Here is a 15,734-nt window from a genome sequence, read left to right on the forward strand (position 1 = left end):
TCGGTCAACTTCCCATCTCCATAGCCTACCTGTGGGTGTGTCTGTGTGGGGAACAAGTAGCTATCTGCAACAAACTGTTGCTATCATGACTTATCAAAAATGCATTAATCTGAAATCAGTTAGCGTTACTTCTGACTATTTAAACCAGCATCTCTAGTGTGTGTGTGTGTGTGTGTGTGTGTACTGGGGGTCATGCCAACATGGGAGGGACCGGACCGTCAAGTGGCCAGCTCTCGAGCCCGCCCGCCCACCGCGCGCCACTCCACACCGGGAGCAGCGCGTGAGGATGATGCCAGCCAGAGATAGATGGGTTGGCGAGGGAGGAAAAAAAACCTGCACAGTGACACAACTCGAGTAAAGAGGAGGCGGTGGATGAGTGAGAGTAAAACTGCGAGAGTTACGGAACAAAGGACAAATAAAGAGCAGAGGGGAACAGGAAATAGCCGGAAACTCGCTGCTGGCTGGTTCTTTTTCTGCCCGCACCGATGTCCGAGGCCCGCCCGGTGCCAGCTGAAGACAGTCGACCGAGGCAGAGCGCACAGGAACGGCCACTGGAGTGGGAAGCGTCGGGGAGCGGACACCGCTGGAGCTCCTCTCTGTGACTGAGAGTGAGTAAAATTTTTAAACTTCACACGCAACATAATGTTTGACATTTTCCACGGTGAACAAGCTACGAGGGTCAGTGTCTGTTCTACTGCTCTCTGTGTGTGTTTGTTTTTTCTCTTTCATACTGCGACATTACAGTCCACCGCTGCCAATTAGTCACAGGACGCACCGCGGGCGCGCGCACACATAAACTGACAGCTCGTGCGTCAGAATGGCCAAAGCGGATTCCTCTCGCGTGGCAAAACCGGCAGATGTTGCCACGCGGAGGCTTCAAACATAAGCTTCAAACATTATATAAATTATTCAAAGTGGCGTTATTTCCACCTGCACAGACAGATAGATAGATAGATAGATAGATAGATAGATAGATAGATAGATATGGGCAACATACATTAAATTAAATATTTTAAAATAATTTCAAAAATAATTTTAAACAAAGTGATAAGCCCAGACAAATAGCTCACCCATATAATGCTAATGGAATTTATTTGAAAACCATACATTTTAGATATTGTTTAAACACACAGTCTACCTACTGACATTGTGCTAAAAATCTACTGATATTTAGCTTTCCCTTTATAATACAATTAGACCACAAATATATATTTTTTAATCAGTGTGAACTGCTTGGATGCAAATAGGCCTGAGAGCCTAATAATTGGGGTAACCTGTTGGCTTGTGTGTTTTTCTTGTGTATTACAACATGCTATCAACACATACACCCACATTAGAATCTCTAAATATACTTTATATAATACCAGTGACTTGTGTGTGCTTTATTTAGTGTGCATTCCCTCTCTTGTCAGTTTTCCCAGTGCCAGCCACAGCAGTCCAAGAGTACCATTCTTAAGTCTAATCTAGTGGTTAATAGCTTTCATTTTCATTGCTCAGTGATCATATTTTGCGCAGCTTTCCGCTGGCTTTGAAAAGCTAATCTGTCCCTGATATAAGCGCATTGGCTGGTTTGCCATCTGGGCTGTATTATAGTAGAGAGGACAGGGCATTTGAATAATTGATATTTAGCTATTTATAGTAGGATTATTCTCTTCATGTTGCACAGGGGACCTATGCACTGGTCTATCTATCTATCTATCTATCTATCTATCTATCTATCTATCTGTGGTCTAATCATTTTTAATTCCAGCCACTGACAATCAAGTAGTTCAGTCGGCTTAAAATTTAAAATACTGTCTGTGTTCACATTTCGTCTGCCTACTACACCTCTTTTAGTCTGTCCTTACATCTGTCCATTTATCATCCATCCATCTTTCTGTTCAGTGAGCGGTAGTGTATCCATCTGAAGTGGATTAGGGGTGTTATCAATGCTAAGTAGGACTGCTGTTCACACACACTCTTGCATATGCACACACACACACACACACACACACACACACACACATACATGCTGCTCTCACTCTATTTCACTCCCCAAGGACCATTGACCATTGTCAGCCCTCTCTCAAGCCTCTTTCGCTTTTGTGTGAATGTGTGTGTGTGTGTGTGTGTGTGTGAGTGTGTTTGACGGTAAACACTCTGATCAAACAGTGCTTAACAAGCTGCCTGCACTGATAACAGAAAGAGGAGAGGAAGAGAGGATGAGAGAGGGATAGAGAGGAAGGAAAAAGGGGAGAGGGGTGTCGGGACGGAGAGGTTACATACTAAAAAAAAAAAAAAAAGGAATGGGGATGTGTGTTTTTGATCTTGATTAAATAGTGAAATGTGCTGTTATTCATAAGCCCAGCATTCGCTTTTTGGTTTTATAAGCTTTTCCAGGTATTGTATGGAGGCCGCTTAGAAGTACCCACTGTCAGTATTTTAATTACCCACATTTCCCAGCGATAAAAAAAGACATTTTCCAGCAAAAATGCTCTGCAGTATTTTAGCACAAGATCATCATCCGTACACAGCTGTCTTCCGCCATTTTGTCACATTTTTTTTTTTGTTTATGACATTTGTGCTTTCTTAGACAGCACACAGTTGAGAGAAACAGGAAAGATAGTTGGAAGAGAGGTAGCTGATATGTGACAAAGATCATCAGCCAGATGTTAACCTACTGCAACACCAGCAACTAGCCTGGTACCCGGTCTGTTGACACCCTCTCTCCCTGTCTTCCACTGGATTTTGGTCATTCTGTAAAGTGCTGTTCCTCCTATGGTAAAAAAAGGCATGGAGGTGGATATTGACCCTTTGAATAACTGTTTGGACCACTTGGGAATTCATCTACTCTGTGCTTTGCTAAATTCTTCAACACTGTTACAATGTGTGCTTCTATTTTGCAGCTTTACGCAAGGACATTTGCAGCTCATTGTTATTACAAGTGGAAGTGGCTGTGTGCTGTGATCGGCCGGTGACCTGTTTAGCTATCCAGGTAAGCAGAAGTCCTCTTTGGCAGCACCTATGGCAATAAGCTGTAATTGGGGGTGTGTTTTTGGATCTCACTTCCCAGAGATCAAAGCAGTGTTGCCAGTGTGATGTCATTCTTTTGGCAGTTGGCACCTGACCATTGTAACAGCTTACATGCATCGCTATAGCAGAGAATGGAAAAAACAATATTCTACTTCCCACACAAATTGAAGAGGCAGTTCGTTGCGTTAGCTCCGCCTACCCCCTCTGGCAGACCAACCACTGCTGAGTGATAAACGTGTCACTAACTGCGCCACTCGTGATTTTTTCAGAGGGTTTGTCACTACTCTTACCTCATTCAGCAGTAGATAATGACTTAACAGGCATTCATTTAAATGAAAATCTTTAAGGTTATTACTTGAATGCAGAAAAGTGACCCGTGTGGCTGGTATAGTATTATATATTATATCATTTGATTATTATTGCTCATGTATTTATATCAAAGCAGCATTTTGCTGTTGCTTAAGGTGGAGCTTTAACTGTTTTCTACAGGGCTGCAACTAATGGTTATTTTCATTCTAGATTAGTCTGATGATTTGTTTTATTAATAGATTGTTTGGTTTGTAAAAATTTGAAAATTCAAATAGAGAGAAAAGCCCATTAATTACCCAACACCCAAAGTGAAACCTTCACAATGCTCAATTTTGTCAAACCAATATGAACCCAAATCAATCCAGTTTAATCACTGATTAAAAAAACAATCATTCTTTTTTTCTCCTTCCTCCTCTGTCTCTCTCTGCAGTGATGGATTCCCCCACAGATCTTTTCAATGACTCTGCTCCCCAGATGCACGCATTTGCTCCCACTCAGGGCTCTACAGATCTCCCCGGAGTTCATCCTCAGCCCAGTGCAGGTCGCCCTCCTCCTGCCTTCAGACCTCCTGGCTTCCCCCTCATCCACCACCTCCTCCAGCCGGGAGGAGCCCCCAGGAGGATTGGAGGGCAACTCAACACAAACCTGGGCACACACAGACACCTGGAGGACAGAAATTTGGAGGAAGACAGGGGAGAGAGGGATGGACAAGTGGAGCAAGGGATGGATGGAGCAGAGGAAGGAGTAATGGAGGGAGAGGACAGCTTGTTGGGGGTTAAGAAGAGGCACAGTGATGCCGCCCTCGCAGCTGAGTGGAGTCAGGACGTCTTAAAAGTGAAGAGGATGAAGCTGGAGAGCCGGCCAAGAGATGGAGAGGCAGAGGAGGGAGGGAGGAGGCGCGAGGGAGGTAGGGAGGGGAAGAGAAGAGAGAGGGAGGAGCTGAAAGAACAGCTGGAGGAGGCAAGAGAGAGACTGCAGGCCCTGCAGGAGAAAGTATGGAGGGCTTTTGGGGAAAAGCACATGGCAGAGGAGAAGAAAAGGAGGTGCAGAAACAGAGGAGAAGGAGGAGAAGGAGATGCTGGGATGATGGAGGAGGAGGACATTGCAGAAGGGATGTATGATGAAGAGGACATTGATGGTGGAGAGATGGAAAAGGAAACTTTCTCCCTTCTTTCTGTTTCCCCTTTTGACAACTTCCACAAACAGAGAGAGGAGAGGCAAAAAGACAGAGAGGGGAGGACGGAGAGAGGGAGAGGTGGAGGGTTGCACCTGGAGGGTGTGATGGAGGGAGCGGGGTTGTGGTTGGATTGTGGAGGGCTGGTCAGAGGTGACTGGCATGGAGGGATAGAAGATGAAGGAGAGGAGGGAGGGCAGAAGTTTGCTCAGGCTCTGAAGCTGGAGTTGGGCAGCGCTGTTGCTCGAGTCATTGACCGAGTTCTCCGCCTTTACACCGAGATGACAGATGTCACTCCCTCCTCTCCTCCTGCTGCCATCTCTTTCCTCCCCGCAGATACGGGGAACGATGATGGGAGGGAGAGGGGAGTGTGGATGGGACTTTTAACGAGAGGAAGAGGGGAGGAAAAATTAAGAGGTAAGGATGAGAAGACAGGAAGGCAGGATGGAGAAAGAGAAAAAGAGCTCCAAAAGAGAAGCAACGGGAGCACCATGCCTCCTGGACAGCCTCATCGCACTGAACCATCAGATCTGGCAATGCCACTGGCTGTTCAGAGGTCACCTGACATACGAAAAGCCCACCCACTCCTTGGCCCACCTCTCTCTACTCACCTGAATCCCTCTCATCCGAGCCTCTCCCTCCATCACCCCTCTCTACCTCGCCCTCCTCCTCTTTCTCATCCTCCCCTCATGCCTCCGGCTTCACAGCCCAAAGACCTCTCCTCCACCTTCCATCCATCCTCCTCCTCCTCTTCCTCTTCCTCATCTTCCTTCCCTGCGCCTCCCCCTCCCCCTCCTCCGCCTCCTCCCCCTCTCCCTCTCCCCCTTCTCCACTACTCCATGCAGCAGCTCTTCTCTCGCTCCCTTCACCACCCTCAGCTCCCCCACCTCCCCCCATCCCGCAAGGACTATTTGAACTCCGACCCTTTCTTGGAGTTCTCGTCTCACCCCTCATCTCACCCCTCTTTCCCACCGCTCCCCTTGCTCGGTCACCTGGACGCCTCCCTTGCACGCCACGCTCATGGAGGCAGGGAGAGAGGGATGAGGGGAGATGGGGGGATGAGGGGAGGAGGCGGGATGGATGGAGGAGAGCTCTTCCTGACTGCTGGGGGAATATCCTTTTTTTCAGCAAGGGGGGAGGAATGAGGGAGCGATGTGTGTTTGTTCATGAGTGTGTGAAAAAGGACGTATGTGTATCTCCTTAACTGGCCTCATGTATACACCCAGGAAGGCTTGTCTCCCTGCCATCTGAAGAAAGCCAAGCTCATGTTCTTCTACACACGGTATCCCAGCTCCAATACACTCAAGACTTACTTCCCTGATGTCAAGGTGTGTGTACCCCATCGCAGTGCTGGATCAAGGTTTCTTTAAACTATAATAAAAGTCGGATAATGACATAGCAGCCAAAATTCATCTTCATTCAACATCTGCAATGTAACAAGTAATTATTAGCACAATATTTCCCTCTGAAAAAAAAATAGTGCATCAAATTTAAATACTCAGGTAAAGTACCTTGAATTGTGCAAACATACTTAGCTACTTTCCACCTCTGGTTATATGTGAGGCACAGTTTTAAACTTCAATACAACACTAATATAAAAATACTCAATACCTCTTTGAAAAACCACTGCAAACAGAAAAGAAAGTCCTAGGTACAAGAAAAGAGGTGCATTTTTTCTTTTTTTATTTTTTTGTACAATCTGCACACACTTCTGGTACAGAAAAGTCACTGAACACACACCCACAGTCACGTGGTGGGTTTGTTGCATAGAGAATGTTGTATCAGCCACAGGTTAAAGATCAGTTGATTTTTTTAGCCTATGTGCAGTAGGCTATTGGGTTGCAAATCTGATTGTAGATCTTTTTTTAAATTCTTATGGTACTTTCACTACTGTCAAATGTATAATTAATGGAGATCGTATCCTTTTCAACAGAAAGACACAGAAAGACACTGAATGCTAGCCTGCTAATAATAAATAAAGCGAAATATAATGTAATTGGTACATTTTCTATTTTCTTACATTTCCCCATGCCTGTCTTCAACTCACTGCCGGCCAGGCAGCATCTCTCATGCGGGGCAGTTTGTATTTTTCAGAGCCAGTATCATAGATTTTATGGCATGTTAAACACAATGACAATCAATCTCTCCTCCACACATACTTCTTTCACCACAGTTGAACTTCCGAAGATGTAATTTTGCCACCGGAAGCAAACTTATACATATACCCTTCTACTTGCACTGATTCGAAAAGAGGATGAGGTGAAATGTGTCAGCGCTATTTTAATTCATGAGTGAGTATAGCTTGAATTTAGTAATGGTTTTTCAAGGTGCAAGCTGTGGTTGTGAACACAACCTACCTACTGTATATAGTTTTTTGTCATTACAATTATTGGTATTAGTAGGACTATGAAGAGTTCCTGTTCATATGAAAACATCTTGGCCCATACGGGGATCGAACCCGCGACCTTGGCGTTATTAGCACCACGCTCTAACCAGCTGAGCTAACAGGCCATGTTTATGTATGAGTCATGTGGCCATCAGATCGGAAGTCATTGTGCTGTTAGCCTTTCATATTATTGTATTTGTTTATGGGCAACCCTTCCACAAGCAATTCTGGGAATTTTTAAAAAGCAATAGATTGAAGTGAAGGAAATATTCCAGTCAGATAATTTAGCTTGAACTGATTGAGCTCTAAACTGGAGTCAGAGCGGGGATTGCTTTGATGAAATGTTTGGGGTTGTTTTACAACAGTCTTAATAGCTGTTAGAAACTACTGGAAATACAATTATTCATAATAATTGTATTGGAAATACAATTATTATGAATAATCAAAGACAAATGACAATATTTTGACTCTGACAGGCAAAATCAAAGGTCATATTTACATAAAATTTGAGTTTGGAAATAAATATGTAATTTGTGTTTGAATATCTGTTAATACCCATACATCTGTAAAAAACTAATATCAGCAGATCAAGTGCAGTCCAAGGTGGAGTTTACAAATAAAGAAAGAAATGTTGTTCTCATGTATTATTATGATATTAATTAGTGAATATTAACATTTTCCATTATGAAGCATCAAAACAATTTCTCTCTTTCTCTGAGCTACTGGCTTTTAAAACTCTCTTTGAAGTCAAATGTTTTTATATAATTATTAATGCCAAACGAAATCATCTAATAAGCACCCCTCTCTCGCTGTCCTCACCTGCTCACTTCCTGTCCTGCTGTTTTCCTGTCCGCTGTCTAGTTTAACCGCTGCGTGACCTCCCAGATGATTAAATGGTTCAGCAACTTCAGAGAGTTCTTCTATATCCAGATGGAGCGCTTTGCACGACAGGCTGTCCGCGAGGCTCTCACCCGGTTGGTTTGAGTTGGCACTGGTTCACGTCAAACTCATTTGCTGCAAAACTTCCATTGTTTGACTGGGTTTAGGAACTTGCATGTTGGCACTGGGCTTTTACATTAGCTGACACTTTGTCTGATTTATGCATCAGATACTGTGCATATGCTGTCCTACACATTTGGTAATTTGTAGAGAGAAAGAATTACAAAAACCAGAGTGACAAAACTTTGTTGTATCATGCTGCAGGCTTTCCTGTTTTGTGCAACAGTGTGAAGCGCCATCACTTCCTCTCTGACAGTCATGCAGTTGTCCTATTATCAGCCAAGCAAAGAGATGCTTGTGGCAAAGAGATTACAGATCATATTTTATATTCATGAGTTATATTAAATGTGAATTTCCATCAATTCCCACCACTACTCCTATTTATGACAATTATCAGTGTTGGGTCTGGTTTACAACTGTTAGTGTAAGTGTATATGAAATTGATATTTTGGTTTAAGTGGTCAACATTCGCCATAGTGCATGCATTGAACACCCTCAGGAATTAAATAGGAATTAAATAACTAGGACTTAAATTCCACTACTAATAATACTAGTTGAATAATATATTCAATATTTTAAATATTAATATATTTTTTGTGCAATCCAGGGATGGTGCACCTCGTCTGGGCAGAGAGAGTCAGCTGCGAGTGGGCCGTGACACAGAGCTTTACCGCATACTGAACATGCACTACAATAAAAGTAACGTCTACCAGGTAAGGGGAGTGTGTCAGTATGCAGCATGGTTATAGTCCTTGGGTGGATGCTTTAATACCGTATAGCTCTGTCAGTGTGGGGAGAGTGTGACTGGGTACCTTGAATCTGATTTGCTCCAAGTTTTATTTAATGGCAGTATGTCATTTTCCGTAAACACAAGGACACCCCAAGGTATTTATTTTATAATGTATGAAATAATATATGAACAGGATATACATCACACACTCTAACTGCTGTCTATAATGACACAGCCTTGGTTTATCCAATAAAGAATGACTTGTGCTGTCTGGGATGTTATATTTTCACCATAGCTGACAAGCTGATGTCAGGGAAAGACAAGATGAAAGACGGGCCAATCAATTTTTATTTTTAACTTACTACCATGAGAGTTTCTGTCCACATACATACAGTGTTTTTCCTGCTTATTTTAGTCTTTTCATTAAATGGAATGGAAACTAAAGCTGTGTTGAATTCATCCTCCTCAGGCTTAGTTGTCTTAAATCATCACTATTAAAGAGTTAAACCTTGTTTAAATGTGCTTGATGTATGAATGTCTTTCAACTGCTGTGATATAAAAAGCCTATTTATGGTAGTCTCTGCACAGGCATGTGTGAAAATGTAGTAGCTATTGCATGCACCTGTTAATGTTAGGGTGCACACTGTGCAAATGATGGGGCAGGAACTGTGTTTTAGTTCTCACTAATGATATTTGATAGTGTTTCCAGATGTACACTCTTTTGTGTCATATGTTGAGTGCACCGTGCACTTACACTTTCTTGTTTACCTGATACATGATGAATGTGTAATTCTGGATCAACAAGGATGAAGTGCTACTTAATGGGCACCAGATGTAAGTCAAAAGTGCACTGGCCCGTACGGGGATCGAACCCGCGACCTTGGCATTATTAGCACCACGCTCTAACCAACTGAGCTAACCGGCCATGTCTCTAAATTGATGATTGATGGCCGTCCCTTCATTAATCATTATGATAACAGACATTGCAATAAGGATCTTCTGTTATTCAGTCAATATCAACCATGATGTATGGTTCATTGTAAATGATAATTTGGCAAATGGTGTTGTTCCAGAGAATGTGGCTGAGATAGACAACCCCCATATAGTTAGTTTTAACATTCTAAATAAGAAATTAATTTAAAGATATGCATTTAATAAATAAATAAAAATAAAATACCATAATAATAATAATGATAATAATAATATAAATAGGCTGGTTAAATGTCCACGAAGTCAAAATGGTAAATTTGTTCAATTTCAAATTTGTTTCTCTAAACCCAAGTTTACTTAAAAAGTCGGCCTGAGAATATTTTAAAGATTAAGTGACATAATGCACAGCACATGAATTCGAACTTTGTACTAGTTTCTATTGGGGATATATTAGCATTGTGTTTTCTTTCTGTAGTAATGAGAGTATTTGTTCATCAATGTCATCATACCAAGCATCCATTCTAAAATCTCTTTGGCCCGTACGGGGATCGAACCCGCGACCTTGGCGTTATTAGCACCACGCTCTAACCAACTGAGCTAACCGGCCATGTTTGATACTCCCCTATAGCCGCCTACTGCCGAATTATTATTCAAGCAGACGTCGTATGTTGACAATCCATAAGCAAATTTGAAATAGGCTAAAGACTGAAATGAATCAAGTGATTCAGACACTGAGAATTTAACTCTCCCATCAGCCAAAGTAAGGATTTTTGTCATTCACTCATTATCATCATTTGATGGATAACCCCTCCATTGCTAGTTTTAACATACTCAAACAAATATGAATGTAAAATAAATAATATATTAAATAGATAATTAAATTAATGATAATAATAGGAGCAAAGTAGTGGTAAAAATCTTATATGAATGTGCTAGTAAAATCTCCAGAAAGGTTAAAATTGTTGTTGATGAGTGTAAATGTCACATTATGAGGGCACTGCAAAACAATATCATTATATTATCATATAATGGCGATCCATATACAATACTGACACTCCCAATGAGCAACATACTGAAATGAAGGAGGCAATACTGACACTTTGATTCAGTTTGGAGTTTCTGTCCAATATACCAAGGATTTTTGTGATAAATCATTATCAATAATCACGACGTATGGTTCGTATTGATTGATGATTTCTTCATAGCTAGTATTAACACTCATGAGTCATTTATTAGAGGAAATATGAATGTAATATTAATGAAAACGACAACTATAATAGAAATAATTATCTTATTGTTATTAAAATTTCCATAAAGGTGAACATTGTAAATTACTTTTCCATTTGCCTTGACGGAAATTCACTTCAAACATTGCCATTGAATACTGAAGGTATTTCATAACACATTACAACACCTTTGGCAGAGTTACGAGTTAAGCTCATCAGTTGCCTATGTTCGGTAATGGTTTCTATTGAGTCTATTCAAGAGACCACTTATAGTACCGACGTCGGAGGATGTTTTCCTTTCATGATGATGGTGGTACTTACATGATGAGTGTTCAACTTACCTATCATGATTTCACTGCAAAATCTTCCTGGCCCGTACGGGGATCGAACCCGCGACCTTGGCGTTATTAGCACCACGCTCTAACCAACTGAGCTAACCGGCCACATGTGGGAAGAAATTTGAAGACATTTTAACCCCGACTAAATATGAAGTAGACCAGTGGCAGTAACACTAAATCACCTCTGCCGTGTGACGTCATACAGCTCATTATGAGATTCCAAAAATACAGTTGTTAGGGTCTGTGCTCACCCATACAGGTGTTAGGAGTTTACTGGCTGATTACACCTCTGCTCAGGCTGAAACTGTGAGCTGAGCTCCACATATTCTGACATGTCGTACACCAGGATGAGCACGTGTAATTAATAACCTTAATTATGCCCACGCTCCATTAACAGTTCCAGGGCCCAAGTATTATGCATGCTTTTTCACATGACATGGCTTTCGGTGACGCTTAATGGAATAGAGCACTCATTAACGTTATTCTTCTTCTATCTTCTTGCTACAATATCCTATCACGTAAGGTCACCAGATTCCACGCACGGATAAGAAATTGTATCTAACAGGAGAAAAGGGGTTATATCAATGAGGTACAGTCTGTATACTCCCAGAGAGATCCAATCGGTGAAATTGTGAAAACATCTGCGTGGGTGCACTGTAGGTGTGAAAGGACTTTAATAACAATGATGCTAAAATTCTGAACAGCCATCATAACATGCGTTGTCATCTGCTTCCTATTGAGGTTATAGAACCATTCACTGCCCTGTAAATCTTGTTAAAATAAATAGAAGTACAGTAGCTTGTATGAGATAAAATAATAGGATAATTTTAGTCTTGCAAGATTAGATGTATAATTGTGTCCAGAATTTTAAAGCCCTACATCTGTAGACCTTGAAGTATTTATCCTTTGACGTCCATATTTGTGTCTGCAGGTCCCAGAGAGGTTTATCGAGGTATCAGAAGTGGCTCTGAGGGAGTTTTACTCAGCCATCTGGACTGGGAGAGACAGCGACCCCTGCTGGAAGAAAGGAATCTATAAAATCATTTGTAAGCTTGACAGTCCTGTACCAGATGCCTTCCGACTGCCAGGTTGTCCTGTTGGCTGATGATTGATCCACATGTATAAGAATAAATGCATAAACACACAGACTCACTAAAAGAAAGGGAATTGTGTTAAAGCATTCACAAACTGTGAGAAGTGGTGTGAAGGAATCCATTCAGTTCTGCAATTCATTCATAATGCATTCATTCTGAGACAAAAAAAAGATAATTTTAGATGATAGAAGTATTTTGTTTGACAGTGTGTGCAGGGAAAGACACACAGACGCTTAAATGAACAGACACTCACAGAGTGAATGGTATTCTGACATCCTCAGTGCTGTGATAAGAGTCTTGTGACTGCACTTATCGAGGAACGTGACCATACCATTGAATTAAAACGGACAGAGCAGGAATTCCCTTTCCCAACATTCTTCACCAGTCAGCTGACTTGTGAAATCACAGTGCTGCTACACTGGATTGACAAAAACTGTCGTGAAAATAAAAATTGCTGCAGGCACAGAGCTGGGATAGACTGATGGACTGGATTTAATAACAACTTCACCGAAATATGCATACTTGTTGTGCATTATGTGTTACCATGAGACCACACATCATTCATTCACTTGAAAAGATAATATGCATTCCTTGGCAGTCCCTTGCAAATGATTGCAATTCAGAAAAAATGCCATACTATGCACCCCCTCAGTAATCAAATGTACTGCTGATATCTGTTTACCGAGCATGGGCAATGCACAAATATACGTTTCAGATACTTGCAGACAAAGAATCCACATACCAAATTTTCTTAGATTAGATGCCCTACTTTCCTCATTGTCACTTTAACTGTGAGCAGAGCGCACTGTTCCTACAAAGAAAAAAATCCAGCTTCCTGATAAATATTGTTTAAAAAGCAGTAATATTGCTTTGTATTTGTTGGTAATTTTGCACAAGCAGCACCCAACTATCACCCAAACATTTACCCACTGCTCTCCCTCAGGGGGTGTTCACAGTTTTTCATTAGAGCCTTGTCAAAACGTTGAATCTGACTGTTTGCTAGAAACTCACTGTAATCGCTGCCTTGTGTGTGTAGGCTTCCCTGCAGGGTCACAGGTACCTTTTTGTTCAGTGTGCCCTGCAGCTTTTACAGTTTCTCCATGCTCAGAGATGCTTTCCTCTTTCTTTTGTTTGCTTGTTTGTTTGCCCCACCAACACAAAGCTGTCATGTATCCAGCAGAGAAATCAGTCTTGGGAATCTTTAAAGAAAACATGAGGACCAATCATAACTACTGTCACCTAATATATTGCTGTTGTTTGAGAGAAATTTAAGGGCAGTGGTTGATTTATTTTTGCCTGTATTTCCATCTCTTTGTTCAATAAGGAATTATTATAGCTTTTGTACATGATGGCACAATGTAATCAAAATGTAAAGTTCTGCCAAGAGGGACATTATATTGAATTTAAAATAGTAAAATTAATGTTTTGTTGTTTCCTTGCTGTACTCTTATTGTTGAAATATTCACTTCTGTTTTTGTATTTCTTTAACGTGATGTTAAACTAAATAGGCCAGCTGCACAGTTAGTATATATCGACATTTGTTTCCTGGAAGTATTGCGGAAACTTTCACTCTATCTACTGTATATCATGACTCTGACCCAGAGTGGACTTCTGTTCATCAAAGTGTTGCTCCAGATGAAGCCTCCTCTGGCTTAATCACACCCCTGTGAGACCGAGCCCGTGTGTGAACTATTTGTGATGTGTTTTCAGGTGCATGTTTCCTATATTTGCATTACATTTTGTATCGTAATCTCTTCTGTTTCTCTCACGGCTCTTATCGGTCTCTCTTTTATATTGTACATATTCTTTAGATCTGTGCCTCATTCGGACTTTGGTGAATTTTGGTGTTTAAACTTATCAGTGAATTAAAGTGATACCAGGCTTGTGTTGTGATGTCTGGTTTCACACCACACACACGAAACACACACACACACTCTCTCTCCTGGTAGCCAGCACTAATACCATCATACTTTAAGCCTTTAATCTAACAACACTACCGCACTAAAACACACACATACACACATTCTCGCTAACACTAATGCTTGGATGATGGCTTTGTAAGAGGCTCAGCCCTGGACTAAGTCTAGCCACCTGAGACAGCAACGCACACACACACACACACACACACACACACACACACACACACACAGTTTCTCTGGTATGCTAGCTATGTATCCAAACCACAGTCCTGCAGAAAAGCCTGTTTTTGACTAACAAGCTGGACAACGGCTCTTGTCACAGGGAACCTGGTTAAACCTAGACACATGCTCCACACATTATTAGCTTTAGTTTGGCATTTTGAAGGAAGGCATTGGTGTCACGACACAGAATATAAATGCAAACATTCCCCAACTAACTTACTGTTGACTGTCAACACTTGAGAATAAACCAGGTCAGATTTTAGCCATCAAAATCAACAACATGTTCTTGCTATTATTAGCTGGTCTCTATTTATTTTATAATAAAATATTTCTGACACCAGCTTTATCATACTGCTGTGACTGATGCTGAAGCTTTAATAGCTTCTTTGAATATCATTTTGCCATCTCTTTGTGTGCTTCCCCTTCGGACAATTCAATCGCCTGTGGAATCAGGAAAGCACCACAACAAGAACGTGCTCACAGTTTTCACAGAACTCCTCAAAGCACAAAACATCTATAGAAGTCTTCAGTGGCCTGACACAGAATTGGCACACATTACAGACTCTATACAGACTATTTGTGTAAATCTGTAAAAAAAAAAAAAAAAAAAACCTGCTCTAAATACTGTAGTGATTAGCTCTGAAGGGAATCTGCAGTAGCTTTATTCTGCTTGCAGAAGCCTTTGTTCACTATGTGACAAGTCTCTTGAAAATAGAAAATAAACCACATAAAAACATCCTTACAGCAGACTACTGTTTCATTTGTGCAGTCTGAGGTCAAACACATTTCTTGTGCAAACTTGAATGATGCAACAAGCTCCCAGTGGGTTTGGATGTGTGTCAGGAATTAGCATTTCTACTGCAGAAGACTTGAAAATTGTGTTACATATATCGGCCCAGCATGGATCATATGACATAAGTCACAAGGTTTGATTAAGCACTTTGGGGATGAAGTGCTACTTGCAGCCATCACTCTCTCTCTCTCTCTCTCTCACACACACACACACACACACACCCGGATGACATGCCTTTAGATCAAGTAGCTCAACCTTTGACTGAGTCTAGCCACCTCATCTTTTATTACACTCAAACTGCATGTGACATCCTGCTTAGAAATATGACTTTTGCATAATGTTTTGACATTTACTACATAAATAAAAAGCTGATGCATCATCCCTTCTTTCTGTTTCCCACAGCTTTAAGTTTATCTTTCTGGGTCAGGATCAGTTGAAACCAGCTGCTGACCCGAGGAAAATTGCTCTGTATGACAACCACTGTTGAAGCTCCCCAACCCGACAGTGTGACAAATACACGATTTTTACGCATTCTGCTGGAGCTCAAAAGAAACTCCACCGAATCTAAAACCTGGAGGGAATCGTAAAGGGTGGATTGTCGC

General features: G+C 41.4%; 1 protein-coding gene and 4 non-coding genes across 5 annotated transcripts; 1 reads left to right on the forward strand and 4 right to left on the reverse strand.

The window, feature by feature from the left end:
- Positions 1-235: 235 nt before the first annotated feature.
- prox3 (prospero homeobox 3) lies at positions 236-14,078 on the forward strand. The gene is made up of 7 exons (XM_033651617.2): positions 236-608; positions 2,886-2,974; positions 3,752-5,607; positions 5,716-5,823; positions 7,743-7,855; positions 8,488-8,593; positions 12,036-14,078. The coding sequence occupies exons 3-7, from the start codon at positions 3,754-3,756 to the stop codon at positions 12,207-12,209; spliced, it is 2,355 nt and encodes a 784-aa protein (XP_033507508.1). The 5' UTR covers positions 236-608; positions 2,886-2,974; positions 3,752-3,753; the 3' UTR covers positions 12,210-14,078.
- On the reverse strand, positions 6,933-7,006 carry trnai-aau (transfer RNA isoleucine (anticodon AAU)). The gene has a single exon. It is a non-coding gene; the product is annotated as a tRNA-Ile (tRNA).
- trnai-aau (transfer RNA isoleucine (anticodon AAU)) lies at positions 9,462-9,535 on the reverse strand. The gene has a single exon. It is a non-coding gene; the product is annotated as a tRNA-Ile (tRNA).
- On the reverse strand, positions 10,074-10,147 carry trnai-aau (transfer RNA isoleucine (anticodon AAU)). The gene has a single exon. It is a non-coding gene; the product is annotated as a tRNA-Ile (tRNA).
- trnai-aau (transfer RNA isoleucine (anticodon AAU)) lies at positions 11,136-11,209 on the reverse strand. The gene has a single exon. It is a non-coding gene; the product is annotated as a tRNA-Ile (tRNA).
- Positions 14,079-15,734: the final 1,656 nt, after the last annotated feature.

The sequence above is a fragment of the Epinephelus lanceolatus genome, chromosome 22, assembly GCF_041903045.1.
Source record: "Epinephelus lanceolatus isolate andai-2023 chromosome 22, ASM4190304v1, whole genome shotgun sequence".
NCBI classification, from domain to species: Eukaryota; Metazoa; Chordata; class Actinopteri; order Perciformes; family Serranidae; genus Epinephelus; species Epinephelus lanceolatus.

Excerpts from the sequence above, each read along its gene's own strand:
- prox3 (XM_033651617.2), top strand. The coding sequence starts at position 3,754 with ATGGATTCCCCCACAGATCTTTTCAATGACTCTGCTCCCCAGATGCAC. Across the intron at positions 5,608-5,715 it reads TCTTCCTGACTGCTGGGGGA|ACCCAGGAAGGCTTGTCTCC; the intron begins ATATCCTTTTTT and ends CCTCATGTATAC. Across the intron at positions 7,856-8,487 it reads GTCCGCGAGGCTCTCACCCG|GGATGGTGCACCTCGTCTGG; the intron begins GTTGGTTTGAGT and ends TGTGCAATCCAG.